This window comes from Strix aluco, chromosome 4, assembly GCF_031877795.1.
Source record: "Strix aluco isolate bStrAlu1 chromosome 4, bStrAlu1.hap1, whole genome shotgun sequence".
Taxonomy (NCBI): Eukaryota; Metazoa; Chordata; class Aves; order Strigiformes; family Strigidae; genus Strix; species Strix aluco.
Window position 1 is genome coordinate 8,034,998 of NC_133934.1, and position 21,007 is coordinate 8,056,004.

The 21,007-nt window shown below is 40.3% G+C and overlaps 1 protein-coding gene across 5 annotated transcripts in view; it reads left to right on the forward strand.

The window, feature by feature from the left end:
- MAEA (macrophage erythroblast attacher, E3 ubiquitin ligase) overlaps positions 1 to 3,752 on the forward strand; it is a 55,086-nt gene extending 51,334 nt beyond the window's left edge. For all 5 annotated transcript variants that reach the window (XM_074821902.1, XM_074821901.1, XM_074821903.1 and 2 more), the window contains 3 exons: positions 792 to 925; positions 1,606 to 1,801; positions 2,215 to 3,752. In XM_074821902.1, the coding sequence (XP_074678003.1) occupies positions 792 to 925; positions 1,606 to 1,801; positions 2,215 to 2,310 (426 nt within the window). In that variant the 3' untranslated portion in view covers positions 2,311 to 3,752. The remainder of the gene's footprint in view (positions 1 to 791; positions 926 to 1,605; positions 1,802 to 2,214) is intronic.
- Positions 3,753 to 21,007: the final 17,255 nt, after the last annotated feature.

Sequence of the window (21,007 nt, forward strand, 5' to 3'; positions counted from 1 at the left end):
AGAGGTGCTGGCAGAAGAAAGGATTAAGTCTTTGCCTGTATAGATAATATAACAAATATATTTTCATAGGGTCTTCACTTTTTACATGATTCTTTCACAGCAGTACTTTTAAGGTTCAGTATATCATTGACCTGTGGGTTTAGTGCTTGCTTCCATGAAAAAAAAAATATCCATACTTCAACTACTGTTTCCTGATTTTTAGGTAATGCACAGCATTGCAATGTATCGTAAAGAATTTAATCCTTAAACTCATAGTTTACCTAAGCTTTCTCTAACCTGGGACTGTGCCAGCTCTTCAAATTAAAACCTTTCTACAAAATTCTGTAAACGTTATATATTACGAAGAGGTATCAGCAGAATTAGCATGACTTGAGGTAAAAATGTTTCCGACTTTTCAATGTTAATGGTTCAGAGGCTATAGAGCAAACATTCCATAAAGCTAATGTTGCTTCATAACTAGGCCAGCATTCTAGAAAACTAAATGCAAGAAATAGCCTTACCAGGATTTACATACATACTACCAATTAGAACATTTGGTAGATGGCAGAGGGAGACTGAATAGTGTTATGCCAGCTATTTTAAGTAATACTTGATTTAAATCATATTTCTAGTGGAGTAGTGTTAAAAGGTACTTCCTAAACAAGTACATTCATACTGTGCATTAGCATGTATACTTTTATTTTGTGATGGATTTAGTCAAGTGAGTTTTGCACAATTTACCACTCCCAGGCTTTTTCCCCTGGTACAATTAGATTGAAAACAACTTATAGTTGTGTTGGTTTTTTTAACAGGATCTCTTGGACCCTGCTCGATGGAGAATGCTGATCCAACAGTTTAGATATGATAACTACAGACTACATCAGCTGGGAAACAATTCTGTTTTTACTATAACACTCCAGGCAGGCCTTTCAGCTATAAAAACACCGTATCCTTTAATGCAGACACTACTGTCGAGTGCAAAAAAGCATTGTGCTTTTTTTATTCTGTGGATGCTTTTCAGAGAGGTCAAAGAGGAAATGTGACACCTGAATATTTTTGCTTATGAGTTGTTTAAAGGGGTTATGAATTGGTCTCCCTATTAATTTAAGGGAAGATTATAATAAATGGAATTATGGTTTTAAGAAGAAAAACAAGCCCAAACCAGAATTTTAAGGTGAAATCTACATTGTGTTTCCGTATAAGGCTATCTTTCCATGTGTCTTTAGTGAATATATCTGCAAAAGTTAGTAAGCTGGGTCAGAATTATTTTTTTTTTTTTAAGCACTTACACACAGATTTACCCTGTCTGTTTTTGTGAGTATTCAAATATATCCTGCATCTTTTGAAACGTAGTTGGATTTGCTACACGCTGTGGTGTATCAGAGAAGGACTGGTGCTACTAAAGTGTTCTACATCAGAAATTTTACCTTTAGAGGGTGCTGGACACTTGTTGCTCACTCTTGTTCCTTGAAACTTATATATACACATTAAACTTGAATGAAATGGTCCTGTACATTCTACAACCTAGGTTATATTTTCAGTTTACTGTCTTGTTTTCCAATGTTGGTCATTAACTAATTGTTGTTGCATACTGTAGTGGTTGTTCCTTAACTTGCTGTTAAACAGACAGTGTTATAAAGAGGATGGGAGCTCAAAAAACCCAGACTGCCCTGTGTGTAGCAAATCCCTGAACAAGCTGGCTCAGCCTCTGCCTATGGCACATTGTGCCAACTCCCGACTAGTCTGCAAGATTTCGGGGGATGTAATGAACGAAAATAATCCTCCTATGATGTTACCAAATGGATATGTCTATGGATACAATGTAAGTGTTGAAATCAATGACTTACTGAAGTCTAAAATAGCAGTGGTTATAATAACTTTCTATATCAAAATAAGAGCTTATAAACTTAGAAAGTTAGAAGTATCTTCTATATTAATAGAAGAAAGGTAACTTCTTGCAGTAATTTTAAAGGACTGTATATTTATGTGATTAAATTGGGTTTTAAGCTAATGTTTGATTGAAAATGCAAATTTATAACATGAAATCAAATGGCATTGGAAATCTTTCCCTTTGGAGAGTGATAATGTAGAATAAGTAACTTTTGTGGGCAAAGATATTTTGACCTCAGACTACAACGTCATTTTTAAAAATAAAAAATAGTTATTTACTAAACAGTTAACTAATGCTTTGAGTTACTATTGTGAATATTATCTTTTGATTTCACTTTTTTTCAGTCTCTGCTTTCTATTCGTCAAGATGACAAAGTAATTTGCCCAAGAACCAAAGAAGTCTTCAACTTCTCACAAGCTGAGAAAGTCTACATCATGTAGGTCCATAAAACACATGATGAAGTGCCGCTGGAATTTTGACACAGTGTATATTGGCATACCCTGTAAAGGGGGGGGCCTTAATGTGTGGCAAAGAAGCAAAACCTGCCACCTGGGGGATCAGACCTGTCGGTGGCATTATTGTTTCTTGCGACCAAAGATCAATGAGCAACAATAAACACTCTTTAAAAAAAAAAAAAAAAAAAAGAGAGGAATTATGACTTAAGTTTGTACTTGAATAAAAACAAAAACAAATTTTGATTGTTAAGGTTTTGTAACATAAGGTCAAAAATTGGACTATTCTCAAAAGTACTTTCATCTTCTAAAGGATAACTTTCTTTAAAGATGGACACTTGCACTGGGGGAGAAGTTACAACAGATTTGAAATTAAATCCATTTTTCTTCCCTCTTTTTCACAATTGTCCAAGACCCTTTTGTTATCAAAGATTTCAGTACTACCAATATGTTCTCCTTTAAGCTCCTCTTTGCCTTCTTTATGATCCTCTCGTGAAGTAATCCTGAACATGAATTATGTAACTTATTTCCATGGGAAGATATTGATGTCTTTTGACACAAGCCTGGCTTCTCTGGAGGATCAACTAGGGACTGGTTTGAAGGAGTATAAAGTCTTTTTCCAAACCCAAATATTTTAAGGAGGTTGCATAAGTATCAAGAGGAACTGAGAACATTTCAGGCACAATCCAATGCTTGTTTAAATGTTCTTTTTCCAGTCTACCATAGTGTTAAAGTCCTTCTAAAGTTATTAGTTATGTGCATAGGGTTCAATATGAAATCATTAGTGCTACTGCCTTATTTCTTGCTTTGAGAATGTACTCACATGAAAATGAGCTGGTATTCTTAAGTGTTGGGCGAAGTTTCTGAAGATGCCTTGCAGGATGATTACATAATTTTAGGGTCTAAATAGTATTCATTACTGAAACTAATAGTTCAATTTTAACAACTACAGAACACATCCTTATGACTTTTCAAAAGAATTAAACCATTGTAGTTTAAACAAAACCATATTGTAGAGGTTTGTATTTAGCGCTTATTTTTGCATGTTGATGTTGATTAGCTAATAAAAGATTGTAAATGTAAAACATGTTAATAAAAATTGTTTTCCATTTCTTGATTATATAAAATTAGAAAGTTGCTTTGTATTTAAATGTCAAAAAACTCTTTTGTAAGGGTGTCTCTTAAAAAGAGTGCTGCTTCCAAGTGTTGTGTTTTAGTGTTCTACAACCCCCATGAAACAAACAACTCAAACTTCCTCCACCACAACCCTAAATGTTGTTCTTCAGGCTTCAGCATCACTGCATCTCAGTCAAATAACGATTTTTGGTTTAAACTTTCCATATATGAAAAGTACGTTCCAATGTTGCTTCCTGGAAGACTGACTCATGTCCTAGACCCTTTCTGTTAATAAAATTTTGTGGGAGATGCTAGGTGTGAGGTTTTGATGCGTGACTGAGTGCTTTAATGAATGCTAACAAAGAACAGCAGAAGGACCACAACTTCTATTCATGTTCAACACTTAGAGATCACAGATATATAAACAGATTGTATCAGCCACTCTGAAACTGTAAATACAGTGCTATTTACAGTGGGGTATGTCTGAAAAGGTTCCATTTTCAGTAAGCATGTGTAATTGCTGCTTCTGAAGGGGTATATCTGGAACACTGCAGAGCTGCTGGCTTGGCAGAGACCAGGGTTCCTGCACTCACAGCTGGAAGGGTCTGTTTCCTTCAGGTTTTTCTGTGGTAGATCTGGTGATTCCTTAGACCCAAAGCAATCTGCCAAGAGTAGGTGGAGGCAGATAATGAGAGAATGTGCATCAGTAACTGGAGTAACTGGCTCTCAGTTAAGCAGTAACTGATTTCTTCCTCATGGGGCAAGAGTTGAAGCATCATCAACTCAAAAGGGGAGAGGCCATCACCCTGGGGAGCAGCATTGCTGAAACCCAAATGAAACAGCATCTGTTTTCTTTGGCAGCCTATTCACAGCATCATAGCAGAAGGGCAAGGATAACTTTGAGAATGGCAACCTTGCTTTACTTTACAGACATGCATAAAAGGCTAAAGCAGGGAGGAAGGGGTAGATTTCTTACCAGCCCTGAGGAAATGCGTGGTAACAGCATAACAATTGTAGGGCACTGAAATTGTTGCTTTTGCTTCTCTAAGTACTAGTTCCTGAGACTTCAGCCCTTTTTGCTTTCTGTGGCTTAAGCAGAGTGGTGGCAAAATCCATGTACCCAAAAGAAGTGGTTTGGGAAGGGAGGGGAGGAGAGCAGCTGTCCTACACCAGGAGTGCCTCCGGGTATGGGAAGTGTCCTTTCTGAGGGCCGGGTGCCAACGTGAGGTCTGAGTCCCTGGTGGTGTGTTCTGAAGCAGGTGCTCCAGAAGGAGCCCAGGGGAGCTTCAGTAGTTTGTTAGCTGGGATTGTTCACTTCAGAAATCTGCAATCCAACAACCTATTTTGACTACAGCAAGACCTGCTTGATACAGGCAGTTGTAGCCTCCTGGCTGACCTCTGTGGCATGTGTCCACTATGTCCACCTACAGACTGGCTTTCAATCTCAGCCTTGCTCTGGCATGGCTTTAGAAGCCTTCCAGTTTTTTGAGGGTCGGAAATGGTGGCAGGGATGGTTTGCTTTGGGGCAGCTCGGGAGTTCTGGTTTGCATTCCCTGACTGCTTTCTGCAGCCTTGAGCTCTGAATCCAACAGAGGCGTCAGCTCATAGCTCATACCACAGGAGCCTTCAGACATCAAACCAAGAGCAGTATTTGACTCATGGTAAGTAAAAACTTGTTGCCTGTCAGCACTATTTTAATAACTGTTCTCTCGCTGCATTGATTCCTGCCCATGGATACACCGAGAAGAGGACTTGGAAAGTATGGTTTGTATAATATGGGTGGAGGAGGCAGGGCAGGGTTATAGAGGCTTTCCTTAACAGTTGAAAGTTTGGATAAAGATCTTCTTAAAACTTTCTCATTCTAGCAAAGTCTTGCATAGCAGTAAGATTGTAAAATACAGAATGGGGGATCAGTTGTACAACCTGACTGTAACCAGATGTGGAAGCTTCAACAAACATGGCCATAACCTGCTACATAGAAACCAAGCCTTGTCTGCCAATTGTACATCTTGTGTCACCAGCGATGCCTGGGTTTCATATCAATCAAAAAGTGACCATCAGCTACTTTAGATGAGATTCCTAGTCTTTTTTATGGATAACTTGCATCATCCAAATGCCTGGCAGTGTGCTGAGGTGGCAGACAAAAAATTCATTTATTTCCTTAAGGGCACAAGTTACTGCCTGTACAATGAAGGACATCCTTTTGAAATGGAAGAGATTGATTAGCGAAGTGAAGACTTATCTCCTCTCCAGATCTGGCTGAGCTGGAAATGAACAATACCCTTTAGCATGATGGTTTTTTCAGTCTTGCCAAGCAATTTAACAAAATGAGACTTGAGGCTCTGGATTTTGGTTATGGTGTTTGATGGCAACAGTTTGTCCCAGTTATGGTCAGGACAGGTTTCTTTGATTCCCACAGAGGCTGAGAATTGCTTTAACCTTTCCTTCTATTTGTTGTGGTCCAAACCCCTAGTCTAAATGCTGAAGATTTTCTTCTGTTGTGAAAGGAGAGAGTATTGGTAATTGTTCATATATTGGTAACCGTTCATGGTGCCGTGGGTTTCTTTGATACCTTTCAGCTTGAAGTATTCCATTATCTACCAGGCTGTGAAAGGTTCAAGACACTGAGATCGCAACACTTTGTAGGTAGGAAGTAGTGAAGCTGATACCATGTCCAGGCAAAACATTTTGCAGGAGGCAAATTATAAGCATGTCCTTTCCTACTCATCAATAAGATTACTTCTTAGAAAAAAATATTATTTGGGAGAGGAAGAATGAGAAAATTATGTACAGCTGGTAATCTGCCAAAAGGAAGCCTTTGAGCATTCTTAATAGACCACTGTTTGGAAAAAAAGTAATACTTTATGAGGGCATTCTTTGAGACCCATGACTACACTGAGATCTTGTGCACTTGTGTCTCCTGTAGCACGATACAGAGGTCACATGGTGTAACAAAAAGAGTATTTAAATCTCTTCCATCCTGATTTTCTGTGTTCTGTAATGAGGTATCAGATTCTGCTCAGCAGGCTGTTTCTTCCTGCGATGTCCTGAAGTCTGCAGCACCATTAACAGTGTCCCAGCAGCAGGCAAATCGACCTTCTGGGCTTCCCTGTTTCAGTCTTGTACTCCTTAGGCCAGGGTTTTTGGTTGTATTCGCCAGCATAGTCCACCCTGAAGGCTATTTTTTTGGGTTTACCTGGCACTGAGCAGTGATTTTTCTGCGGCATGACTTTCTGGCATTTGGTACAAATAGTCTGCATCTTGAAAGGCAAAACCAGGCTTTAGTGACAACATGCTGTTCCAGCTGCCTAGCTCCATGCTTTCTGAATTAGTGCACCAAATAAACCCCAGCCCAGATCAATAGGATAGCGATCAAATCTGATCTTTATCTAACCCTTGAACAGAAAAACTGCAAGTAGTTTCTTCTGGTCATTCAATGCTATAGTAGCTATTTGTTTCTATTTGATGATGAGGGGCATCTGCAGGTTAGATAGTGAACACAATCTCCTTGCCATGGTGCTTTTTTTAATATTCAGTGCCTAGTTGGTTCTGCAATATGTGTAATTCCAAGCTGCTCTGAAAGACAGCATTTTTATTTATGTATTATAAATAATTGTCCCTGTTAATTTAAGGTTTCTTGAAGTTTTCAACAGCTCACCTTTCTCTTGGTTTTAGGAAGAGATTTAGGATGGGCAGAGGTGGACAGCAGAATCTCTTCTTATGTCCTTACTAACATCATCTTCTTATAGCCAGGTAGATTCTGTAAGTAGAACAAAGTCTCTCTGGCACAGTCAGGAAAAGAAAATTTGCACTCATGGTCAGCAAGAGGGAGCAGGAAGCTATAGAGCCCAGATATGGTTGGATGAGAGGGCTGAAGAGTTCTTTTGCTATGACAGATACAGAGCCAACACAAAGTAGTTCTACTCTATAATTGACTTTTGTGAGAAGTTCAATGCCTATCTGAGCTAGTCATTGAAAAAACCTCATCTTAAGGGATCTAGTCCCGATTTGTTTGAAGTTCTAAGACTCTGTAAACGGAAGTTCTTCATTTCAAAAATAAAATTAGTCCTTATCATTGCTAGCTAGCGACAAGTTAATTTCACTGAGGAGCTCACAGTTTTGAATAAGATATTTTAGGCTCCACAGTAAAATCCTGCTATTTGACTATGTTAAAATTATCAGAGGTCTGTATCCTAAGGCAGAGGAAATCAGCTGTAGGATAATTAGCACTGAAAGAACAATAGGAAATAGCAGAACAACAAGAAATAGAACAGGCTGCTGAACAAGAAAGGCTGTTTGTTTTGACTTAGTAAAAATGAGAACAAGTGTCAGGGTAGAGTTAAGAAATGCTCTCAGCCAGCTATCTTTCAAAGAGATTAAAATAACTACAGAAGTTTTTAAAAGTGCAAGTAAGAGGAAAAAATTAACATATGAAACTACTGTGTGGTAGATATCCAGACTTGATTACGAAACTACACCCAGCACCTTGCTGCTTGCTCCTAATAAAGATGGCAATGTTCAGCATTGGTGGGTGGGGTGGAGAGGGAGATGTACTGAGAAAAACAGAAATAACTTAGCAACATGGCTGTGAAAAAAAGCGTGCAAGTTACAGAAACCAAGCAACTGCTCTCCTGGAATTGTTAATTGTTCAGATCTAATGGAAAGGAGCTGTTCTAGCATCCAGTCTGGGGATGGAATCACATGAATGGAGAGCCTCTACTGTAGTCACTGTTTTTTAAGGGGAGGAGAGAAAAATAATCAACCTGAAGGATAACTGTAAGTGAGCGTGAAGGGGAGATGTTTATTAAGGATAATTATGCCATACCACCCTGATGACTGCTGTTGTTAAGATGAGTCTTCTCAAACTAAATCCAGCTGCAGTGCAGTATCACATGTGATGACATTAGCTAATAACTGGAGAAGAGGGGGATTAGAAATTGCACGAGGACCTGGCCACAGGAGATAGAATAAAAGGCAGTGTGAAGGGCAGGGTAACTGATGGGGTTCCTCAGGGATCTATCATGGAGCTGACTCTAGTTGTCATTACTGACATTCCACAATAAGCAAGAATGTGCTGATGTGGCAAAACCAGTAGACAGCCTCACCCCAGAGGATGCTGGAATATTACCAGGAAGAAAAACAGGTAACCTTGAAGAGTGGACTAACAAACAAATGAGATTGTTTTAGCACTAGAGTTCATTCAGCTGTCGACTAGGACCTCACTGGAAAGAGTCCTCATTATACACCATGATCGTGGAGGGCTTTGAGCCTCCAATGTGTTGTCTCTTGGAAACAGAGAAATGCAATCCTAACACGGTGCTACCATCGGGATGAAGGAACGAGGGCTGCAAAGGGGCCTGGTGCTACTTTGCTGGAAGGTAGAGTACAGTCCTGCTTGCTCATGTCCGTGTCTCTTACACTGAAGCTGGAGCAGAGGGAGCGCTGTGTTGGTTGGTGAAGCAGACCAGAAATCCCTTCCCAACCCAGCTGGCTCAGGATAAGACGTTTCCTTCATTCCCAAATTAATGTGGAAAACCGAGGCTGGTTAAGTGGGGAATAACACCCGAGAAGCTGGAACCTACATCTGTTCCTACTCCTTTGACCCTATTTCCTATCCCATAAGATTAACTTTTATGTTGTACATTTCTCAAGGAAATAGTTTTATCTACCCCACAGAGCAGAGGAGTAGATTTTCCCAGGGAGCGCATCTGAGTTCCCAGCCAGGACTTTTTCTTGACGGAGCCAGAAGGAAGAATGAGGAGCAAAAGATTATAAAGCCTATTCACTTCAGGACAAAAAGTTCATTAACTAACTTAAATATTTTGTTCCTCGCCCATGGAGATTAAGCAGTATCATATAGACAAATTCCCCAAGAGGAAATAAACAGATAATGAAATCAGTAGACAATTTCCTTTTCCTTCTTTGCAAATCACAGCCAGACAAATCACTCAGAAGAGGCAAGACCAGAGCTGTGGGAAGTTCTTCAGGGTGCACGTGCATACCCCATATGGAGACAGCTCTGTTTAAAGTAGCAGTTTAAGGGACTGAAACCTCAGAAATATTTTATTAAAATGTGAAGACGTTCAGGGGGAAATTGGTCTTGGCAAAGCTCAAGTTGCCCTGGATGCAGTCATTAAGGAAAACATTATATAGTGGTCTGCATTAATTCTTTCCAGGTAGGCCATCATCTTGGCTTTGTGCTGCAATACCCATCTAACTTCCCAGCTGGACCCAGGCCACTCCCCCAGCTCTGTCCCCTGCTGACAGAACTGCTGTGTAGGAGGGTGAAACCCCCCCAGGCTGGTTTTGAACTATCATCTGCTTGTTGCTGCCCCTCATTTTGGAAGATGGGGTGGTTTCTCGGTATAAGCTGTTTTGCTACATGGTGTGGGAGAAGAAGCTGTTTCTCCATAAGGATCATGACATGATTTTCGACTTTAAACTGTGCACACTCAGGTCGCCAGCTCATTGTCCTGCTCCTCTGTGCATAGGATCTCATGGCCACCAGAAATTACTTGATCCTATTCATGGCCATAAGAAGCATCAGTTTACAGGGCTGACTTCCACCATAGGAAATTGAGAAGAATTCAGGCTGGGTGGTGAGGTGATGCACCAGGAGCACGTCTCTGTGGGCAGCTGCTGGAGTGAGTGAAGCAGCAGCCCTGGCTTGTGCTGTGTCTCTGCCAGCTGCAGAGAGATACCTGAGCAGTATGATGATGTATATTACGGAGAAAAGGGTAATCTGCAGCTCTGATCAACTTCGTTTAGTGTAATATTCCTATTTCAGGAGTATTACAACCTACTTCCTGACTCTTCTTCTGGAGTCAGCATGAGACTTGAGCAGAACAGACTTGAAGTCTCCAGAGTCTGGAAATGGATCCTGCCCTCAAAGCATTTGCAACTTGACCATCCTCAGGGTACGCAGGGTGTCCAGAGCAGCTACACCACTAACCTGCATGTGTGGAAACTGAGACACAGCCAGCTCCAGGAGCAACAACCCTGGAATGCGATGAATACCATCAAGTGTGTGATCTCATCTTGTTAGCTGGTCAGACAGCGAAGAATAGATGGGAATTGATGTTGCTGATGCAAATCTGTTGGGGCTTTTTTTTGCAGGAACACTTTGTAAATGTTGATCTCAGATATACATATGCTCTGATGATCCAAGCTTTGTGGTATCTGTTTATTTTGAATTTTACTGTCATATCCATTGCCAGCTCTCTAGCTTCAGTGATGCATTATCCCACTTTCAAAAACAGTGAATAAAAAGGGTGCTGTTTTTACAGAAGAGATAATTATTCAGTTTAACTACTAGGTATAGAAAAAGCCACGGTAGCTACAGCTGAATTGCTGTGTTTTGCTCCTTCAGTGAATAACAGACCTTCTTTGATGTAACATCTATCGTGTCTTAATTTTTATAATCACTGGGAAGAATGTTACCTGCCCTGTTAAAGAGGCATATTATCCTATCCTTGCCCAAAACATATTCCCTGTCTCTATGTTTGGAGCCCTCCTCTGAGGAGGTAAAATGAAGAATTCCTCACTGAAGTAAGATTAACAGTTGCTGTATCCAGAAATACCTCTTATTCTAAACCAGTTAGCAAAGTATAATGACTGGTTTCTTCGTATTGGGAAACCATAAATGACATAGCCTGTGATCTCCGTGTTTGAGGAAGTGAGATGCTGGATTAAATTTTGATCTAAATAAGGTATTTGCCTTAATTCTTTCCCTCCACACCTTGCATTTCCAGGAACAGCATAAAAAGAAATCAAAGTGCTGGCACCATTTTTCTCATCTTGGCTGAAGAAGCCAAGAAGAACCTTTAGGCCAATAGGACCTTCAGGTGTCTATTGAAAAATTATTATTGCAAAATAATATCTCCATCTAGGGTGTGACAAGTTTAAAATTAATCATTATTTTCATTATTTCATCCCATAAGAAGAATCAAAACATCAAAATTGTTCCAGCAGATAGAATAAAGATTATGGCCTGGTTGCACATTGAAAGCAGCAAAACAGAGCTTTGCTCCTCCAGAAAGTCTCACGTTCAATTGAAGTGATACTAAAATGTCTAGGCTAAAACATAAAACATCTCATAGAGCAACGGTTGCTTGAATGTTCTAAAACTTTGTGCAAATCCCATTAAGTATACCGGTATGGATCAATTCTGTTAACAGCCCAAAGATTACAAACACAACCTCACAACTTCATCTGCTCCAAGCAGCTGTCCCTGCTGTGGAGTTAGAGGGGCTGCTCTTATGGTTTCCACTATTAGAGGAACACTTCTTATCACCTTTATCTGTCCTTAGGTAATTGAGTCTTGAAATTGGGAACATCCTTGGAAAATTACAGCAGTTGCTTTTAACTCAAGGACTCTTCAAAGTGCCATAATATCCTTTTTCTTAAACTCTATGCTGTGGTTTAAACCTGGCTGGCAGCCAAACACCCTGCAGCTGCTCACTCAACCTCCCCCAGCCCCGGGGAATGGGGGAGAGTTGGAGGGGGAAGGGTAAGGAGACTTGTAGGTTGAGATAGAAACAACCTAATAATTGAAATAAAATAAAATGAAAATAATAATTATAATAATAATAATAGTAATAATAGAAAATACAAGCAAGTAATGCACAGTGTAATTGCTCACCACCCACTGACCAATGCCCAGCCCGTTCCCAGCTAGTGATCCCAGAGAAGAGAGAATCCTGAAACCACAATCCCAGAAGCCCAAGTGGAACTTCCCGATCAACACTTCTCTATATACTGAGCATGACATTAGATGATAGGGAATATTCCATTTGCCAGTTTGGGTCCGTTGTTTTGGCTGTGCTCCTCCCCAGCTTCTTGTGTACCTGCGCACTAGCAGCACGAGGAAAAGTCCTTTCTTAGCAACAACTAAAAACATCAGCACATTATCAACAAACAATCTTTTATATCAAATCCCATACTGAATCCAAAACACAGCACTATTCTAGCTACTAAGAAGGAAGGGGAAAAAAAACCCAATTAGCTCTATTTCAGCCCAAAGCAGGACACTCTATTTGCAAAATACTCTCCTTCTATTCTGTTCTCTCTCCAGGATCCACTGACAACTTCATAGCAGGAGTAGCCAGGATTCCTGCTTTAACATTTACTGTCTAACTGAGTCACAAGGTTTTTCACGTCCTGCCACCTCTGTTGTATGTAAAATGTCTTCTCTGTAACTTAATGCCTTCCAAAAGAGCCAGGAGTGATAGATCTCCAGTGTACTGATTTTAGATGTTGAGTCTCAAAACTATTTACAATCCAGAGTTGTTTGGTTAGAGCACATCTGTCAGAAAAACATCATCATGACACAGAGAATCTGTTTCCTCACTGGTAAAATATGTGCCTGGCTTCCAGTTTGAATTCATCTTTTGTTTCTTGTGTTTTTCGCTGCTATACTCGAGATCATTTAATACGTGATATTTTTCCCTAAAGATCCTTTTATTTTATGAACAAGTTACCTCTCAATAATCAAAACTGATTTAAATCTTTACTTATAGGCACTATTGCAACTATTTATTTTCTGCAGTTTGTTCTTGTGCCCTTCCTATTTGTCACTGATTTTTTTTTAAAGAACTTTGGAAAATCTATACTATTTTCGTATTGGCCATGCTGTTTACACATTTTACAGAGCTAAATGTCCACTACTTACAGCTTTTCATTATTGTTCTATAACTGTTGAATCCCGCTGTTGCCACAGTATGATTCAATATAATACTGACATATTTGAAATAAGCTGGTGGTTCTGAAAGAGTAAGAACTGCTGCTTTGCTAAGCAGTAAATCCAGAACATGGATCAATGTTGAAGTATTCCTGTGCAGTTCGAGGCCAGTTACCTTTGATACTTTTGAAGAGACAATATTTTTGCAACATATACATTTGTTTCCCTAAGCACTACAAACAGGTTTTCATGGCACCATTTAAAACAGAGTCCAAGCAGTGACATAAGCATATTGAGATGAGGGAAAACATTGACCGTAGATAATTTGGATACCTTGTTTGTAGTAAGTAAACTTATGCTGTGTTTACCCACATGTAAGAAGACTTCTCAGTGATTCTATCATTTGCTCCGGAGCCACTTTAACCAACCTGTGGTTATGATGCCCGTGGCAGCATTTTGGTAACTCAGTTGTGATTTCAGTTCACCATTGCTCTGAAACAGCCACTTCCCTGCCAGGTGCAGTTATTTCAGTTTGAAGATGAAAATACAAAGAAGCATCTTCACCAGCTTTTTGGTGAAACAGGTTTCTTTCATTAATTTCTTAACAAGCCCAAATATCTTCCATGGGTTTTTTTATTGGTTTAAGAGTTTTGTGGAGTTTTGTTGATTTTGGTTTTGGGGCTAGTTTTGTTTGGTTTAGGGGTTTTTTTTTGGTGGCTGTGTGTTCAGATAAAAGGCAAAGTGTGCCACTCGAAACTTTTAATGCTTCTATATTTTTCCAAAAGTTTTACTACATCCATTTTCCTCTATAAGCACAGGGAAAGCGCTGAGATGTTCTGCTTGGAAAATACCTCCAGCTTCAGTGCTTTCTCAGAGAGAACTGTTCTCTTTTTAATTGTCATTAAAAGTAGTTTCCTTGATGCGATACTCAGGAATGTTTTCTTCAAATAAAATCTCTTTGCCTCTTTTATGACATGACACTGATCATGTTAAAGGCTCTGATCTGTTTAAAGACTTATTCCTGGCCTGGAAACAGTGTGACCTTGCACACAACTAGAAGATGCAACAAGAGAAAATGTGTGAATGTGTTGTGAGCAGGGTTTTTAAGTGACATTTTATATATATGTGTGTGTGTGTGTGTGTGTGTGTGTGTATGTATATATACAGATAAATATAACACGCCACATTTACATGCATACATGCATATACATATATTTATCTGTATGTGTGTGTATATATGTGTATGTATATACAAATTGTAATTAACACCTTTGATTGCTGAAAACCCCTGGGCACTTGGATATCCTCACAGATTGACCCTAAGGTTTTGGATCAGGGATGCCAAACCCATTGCCACAGGTTCAGTGCTACAAGCCTGTAAGTTCAAATCCTATAATTTAAAAAGAAAATAAAAGGAAAATAACTTGCTGACAGTGAAAACGATGTGCTCCCTTGCAGGACACGTTAAAAATAGCGACCGGGATTTCTAAGGCGGTGCTTTTTTCCCCAAGAACAGCGGTCTCGGCCCCAGCCCTTGACTCCCCGGTCGGGCCACCGGTTTTCCTGCATTGCCATCTGCTGGGGGCTCCGCCAAATGCAGCTGATGCTTCAGCGAGCCCTGCCTCCGGGGGTCCTCCTGCGGGTGGCTTAAAACCGGGGGGCAATGGCCCGAGCTCCTTGTGTAGGGGAACAGAAATATAAACTGTGCGTATGATTAATCAGGCAGCCTTTTGAGGAGGGGCAAGGAAGTTCAGAGCTTTATAAAGTTCATTCTTACTCTTATCTGAAAATGTAAAGTACTTCATACTTCTCATAGCTCTGTGAGCTTAAATAATCAGTTATATATTTTTTTTCTTAAAAAAGATATAACTTTAGATATTTTTTTTTAGATTAAATAAATAAATTCTAAATAAATTTAGAAAGTTTTTTGCAAAACAGTCAGGAAGCTGTGGCTCTCCTCCAACAGGGGAGGTTCAGACTGGACATTAGGAAAAAATGTTTCCCAGAAAGAGTGGTCAGACAGTGGAATAGGCTGCCCAGGGAGGGGATGGAGTCACCATCCCTGGATGTGTGTAAGGGTCGTTTAGATGAGATGTTGGGGGATATGGTGTAGGGGAGAACTTTGTAGAGTAGGGCTGATGGTTGGACTCGATGATCCCAAGGGTCTTTTCCAGCCTGAATGATTCTGTGATTCTGTGATTCAGTAGCTGTGCCTCTTTCACTCACGACCATGTAGGAATGCAGCAACAAAGCAACAACAGAGTATTTTCTGTGATTTAAGATGAGAGAAGGCCATCACAGATACCCAGCTCAGACTACTGCTGCCAGCACAGTTTCCTTTACTATCCATATAAATATATCTTGTCCATTTGAAGTTACTGAGTGCCAGTTTTGTGTTTAGATTTTTTTAAAAAAAACATTCCTAGAATTCAAGTTACATGACTTAGAGCAGAGCTGATTGTTCAGAGCTCTGGAAGCCCTTGCCGGAGGCTGTTGAAAGCGTCTCTCCAGAGCAGACGCGTGCGTATCCACAGATCAGATTCACACAGATTCTGCCAGAAAAAGTCTCACCCTGGCTATGTTTTACTGATATATCAATAACTGACCCACTTTTTTATGGACAAAATTAGTAGGGGATCAAAAAGGTTGGTCTTACATCTACTGTTGCTCTTGGAGGCATTGACCTTTATGCTGCTCTTAATAGGAATTCAAGAAAACTTTGTGTATAGTTTACTGAGGCATATTCACGGCCACTGCTTTTTCAGTATTTGATACAATTTTACTGTTATGACTTGTGCAAAGAGGAAAAATAGCAATGATTCATTTAAGAGGCCTTTTAACGCTTACATGAGACAATCTGAAACACAGAATATGGGTGGCTGCATGAGTAACGCTGCTGAGCTCACACTGGGGCAGGGATGTGTTGCTGGAGGTGCTGCAGCTCAGGGGACAGAGTCAGCACCCCAAATTCTGCACTCAACTTTTCTGGGAGGCTATCGCATGGTCCTCTTAAAATTGACTTATTCTCTGTATGTGTTGACTGTATTTACAGGTCTTGTTCCACGCTGTATTGAGGTTCAATTGCCTGAAAGTTTGTGAAACATTTTGGGAGTCTTAGTAGTGCAAAATATGAAAGAATGTTGGTCAGTGGGACTGTCATGATGTATGTGCTGCAGAAACTGAGGGCATGCAAATGGGTCCTAATATATGAAACATGAATAAATATTTTCCCATTTTGCTCCCACTTACATATCAAGCCATGGAACTACAAAACAACTCCTTAAAAGCATAAATAAATTAATGGCTCCAGACAATTCACAAGACTTGCTACCTTCTTCTTTTCAAGACACTTCCTTCTTCCTTTCGTTATACTTCAATATTTCCTTCTCTCTCAAACTGTGGTCTTTGCACTCTATTTTTGTCTGAATTACCTCATAGTCTCCTCAAGCCAGGGACTTTCCTTCTGCCTGCAAATGCTGACCTGTATAAATAATCTCTTCATAAAGAGAAAGTGTTCTTTTATCACAACAGTAAAAGAAATTCCCTAGAAAAGCTTGTTTTGATCCATGTGGCTTTCTTGGTCACTGCTCATAAAAGATGATGGAAATACCAAAAAGGCCTGAAGTGCTCCTTTGGGCACTCTCCTGGTGCTGAGGGAATACAGTGGATTTTGACAGAGGACTGACGACTCACTCCTGTGACAGTGATCACAATATCACTGTGGGTTCAAGCTACCCGGTGCATGAACAAGACAGAGAAATCTGAAATGGAAACCCACTGATGGGGCAGTGTTTGTGCAGTGGTGTGCAATGGCTGTGTGACACATGCAGACCTGTCGCCTGTCCGTGTCCGACAGCAGTGATGACAGTTTCACATCAGGAATGGACTTCAGCGCTCCCATTGTAACTGGAGGCAGTGCTACAGCTTTTAGCAGCTTCAGAGCAGTCCTCTTCTTTCCACATCCTTGGGAAAGGAAGAAAAAAGCAATTCCTTCGGGTATCTGAAGCCACAGCTCTGTGCAGGCTCTCATTTGGAGAAACCAGCTTGAGCGACCGCAGTTCTATTACAGGCTGTGGCTTTCCAAGGATGGGACAGCTCAGACGTCAGAAAGAGCTTCAAAAACATACCATCAATGAGTCAATGTGACATCCAAACCAGTCTCTTTAAGTTGTTTGAGAAACTTTTGCTAACATCACGTGTTTGAAAGCAGTCCTGTTTGCATATGCATGAAAGTGGTGTTTCTGTCACTGTATCATTTAGCACCAGAGGCTCTTCAAGCAGAATTTGGGCTGGATTTCCTCTTATTGGAAGCTTGGGGTTCTTCTCTTCCTCTGCACTCTCCTTTTCTACATGTTTCAAACCACCTGATCTGAGTCCTGCCTTAAAGGCTATCTGGGGATACGCCCCAGGCCCCCAAAGACACCTGCTTGCAGTGCAATGAGATGTACCTTGATCTTCTTTGGGTGCATTCATGTAGAAATATTAACTTATGATGTGGACATATATTGTCTAACACTGAAAAATGCTCATTAGGTTCCAGTTAGAGTCTGCATAGATCTTTTCACGGAGGAGAAAGCAATTTACCCTCATTGATACTAGTCAAGTGTGTCAATGTTGGCATGCAGTTCCAGGAAACGCTGTAGGATCATTTTTAAAAATTATTCTGAACACGAATATGAGTTACAGGTGCTCCTTGATTTGTGATGGTTCTCCTACAGCTATTCCTGCTCCATCCAACTTACAAATGGTTACTTAATTAGTGATCTAGACCGTACAGAGCAGGTTCATTCATCTCCTGTGACAGAATTATAAAATGTTACAGTAGGCTGACGTGTTGTCACAGTCAATATTTCACATAATTAAAGGAGATCGCCAAGTATCTTTGGCCTTGCATTATTGATGGTTTAATGAATAGACTATTTCTCCTTTGAGAACATCTGTTTAAATACAGTCCTTACTCCTTATGAGGTAGTTCAGAGATTTCAAATAACTGTCATCCTTTTGCTTGAATCAAACCGGTGGTTAAGAGTCTATTCATCTCACACAGAAGGTCAGTATTTTATTTGCAACCCAACTGGCACAAAGTCTGTGACAATTTAATATCAGTGTTTATCATGTTTCTGCATCTTCAGGCCTGAAACCGAAGTTCTTTTAACTCCAAATTATTTGTAGGGAAGCTTTTTTGCCCAAGTTCCATTTTGGCAGGGAAAGAATCCCTCCTTTTTAATTTCATACCATTAAGCTGAATACAGCTATCTCAAAAGTTCAGTGGGGTTTCTTTCTGCCTGACATGCTCTTTTATTGCGAACCTGGAAAACAATCCCAGGCAAAGAATCATCTAGTGAAATGGTGGAAATGTCTCCTACCTAGATGTTTCTTTTATAAAAAGACTACACCAGAAAATTTAGTATTACACAAAAGTCTGAAACAATTCTTCCTAGAGCAATCAGTTTGACCTTTTAGATTTGTGATGGAACAAGTGGCTTGTCTTTAATGTAAGAACCCCCAGACCCAAATAATTGGTGTCAATGGACAAAATTCTGGGGTTTTCTTTGCCTATGTATTTGGCTAAGGATACTGAACTAACCAGAGATGATCTCTGGATGGACCAGGTGGTCATGCCTGGAGATATCTTGTAGGAGAACATTCCCATCGTAAATGTCTCTTGCCAATTATGATAGCGTTGGGTATCCTGGAGAGGTGGTGGACAGGACAGTGTTTGTGGAAGAGTCTCTGCTCCTGCAAGGTATCACTCACTTTGAAGATCTTGCAAAGTGTAACTGCATTGCTCTTGCTGATCTCTCAGCACAATGGCAAGAAATGCAACTTCCTGAATCAACAACCTGTCACAACCCACATGACATGAAGCAGCAGACTCAGGCGTTGCTGAAACCATGTGTAAACTGATAGTAATGTTCAACCTTGAGCCTCTGAAGGGGTAGCAGGTGGTGTTCGGTTCTGCCTCTGTGCTTGTGTCCTGCGTTCCCCTACACTGAACAGCCCAGAACAGTTGTGTCAGGGAAAAATCAATGCAGGTGCAGAGTGGTTGTGACTTTTGCAGCTAAATGAAATCTTCAGCGTTCTGGCTCTCCTCAGCCTTTTATCAAATTGGTTCAGATGAAGAGAGCATGGAAGTATTTGAATGGTGGATGTTTACCAAGTTCATCAAAAAGGAGAAGGCAAAAGAAACTCAGCAACTTGAGCAAACACAATTTTATGTAATTGTCTTTGATTTAAAAAGAAAATATTAAATAGCTTAGCTCTCACTAGGGTTTGCTTAAGGGACTACCACGAATGAGTTACACAACTTAGCATTCATTCATCAACTGATTCTTTGCAAAACCATATGGCTCCTTGCAGGGATTTCTTTAAACATTATGCATCGATATGAAATTGGTGCCTTTGTAGATGTTAAAGTCTGTTGCTTGAGGCTCATTTTGAAATACTGTTTCTAGATAGTACAGCAGTGCTAATTTTGCAAGAAGTAACCCAATAGAAAACAGTTGTTCAGGCATTTTCAACCAAATTAAGAAGAGAAATAGAAAAATAAGGAATACTGAAAGAGTAAACTGATCTAAACTTTAAAGATGAGCTGTGCCATTCTGTGTAGCTTTCACATGTAAAACCATTTTACTCAATGGAAGGCAATGAGGAAAAGAGAAACATTATTAGAAAGTAAGAGGTCATTGGTTTCACATATCAAATCAGAAATAACTGCAAAATGTCTGCATTCACTTACTGCAGTAAATTTGGTTGAAAATACAAGTTCATTTCTTGTAAAAAGTGTTTAATGGTGTCTTCCCTCATCACAGGAGCCAATAGAGACAGCTGCAACACCAATCCACATATTCCAACACATGCCTTAACTGAGGATTAATGGAAATACCTTTCAATTATCTAGCAACATATTCAAATGGGAGTAGATATTTTAGATGTCTCCCTTCTTTAGGATGTTCAAAGCAGGTGCCTGCAAGGGCTTGATCTTTCCCAGTGGTAAATCAGCACTTTCAGAGATGGGGGTCTGCAGAACATTTCTAATCAAGCACCCAAATCCGAAAGCAGCTCATGTGCTGCCAAGAGCAAATCCAGGGCAGCCTCACAATCTCCAGTAATTGAAGCACCCTTGTGTAGCTGGTGCAAAGGGAGACCAGAATACGGACAAATCTTTTAACCTCTCCCTCACCATAGGTGACCCTAAGGGCAGCAGGACACATGTCAGGAACATGTCCTTAGAGCACAGGGACACGTCCTTAGAGCACAGGGACATGTCCTTAGAGCACAGCCGTACGCAGTGTAAAATGCTGGATGCTTCCTGCATGTGGGAAAAGACGAGAGTGCACTTTGGTTAACCACATTATCCAGCAGTAGCAGAGCTTTAAGGATAGGACCCAGGAAGGTAACACCCCCTTGTATGCTCAGTACCTTGGCTTCTCTCTTATTGCTGTATCCTTCGTCAGCTTCTCTCTATGTATGCTGACAGGTTACCTGTAACATTCACCAAGCGCTCTGAGTTTCTCAAGTGGCAGGTATTGTGTGAACACAGGTATGCTCTAATACTCCCCTCAAAAGTCCTGACAACTGGGCTCTATTCACCATTGTGTTTCCTTCCTTTTTATATATAAAAGTACATTTTTGCTAGGGCTGCACAGTAACAATCCTCTCATCCCTGCAATATTCTAAAGTCAACATCATTTTAAACTGCAACAGGGGAGGTTCAGACTGGACATTAGGAAAAAATTTTTCCCAGAAAGAGTGGTCAGACAGTGGAATAGGCTGCCCAGGGAGGGGGTGGAGTCACCATCCCTGGATGTTTAAGGGTCGTTTAGATGAGATGCTGGGGGATATGGTGTAGGGGAGAACTTTGTAGAGTAGGGCTGATGGTTGGACTCG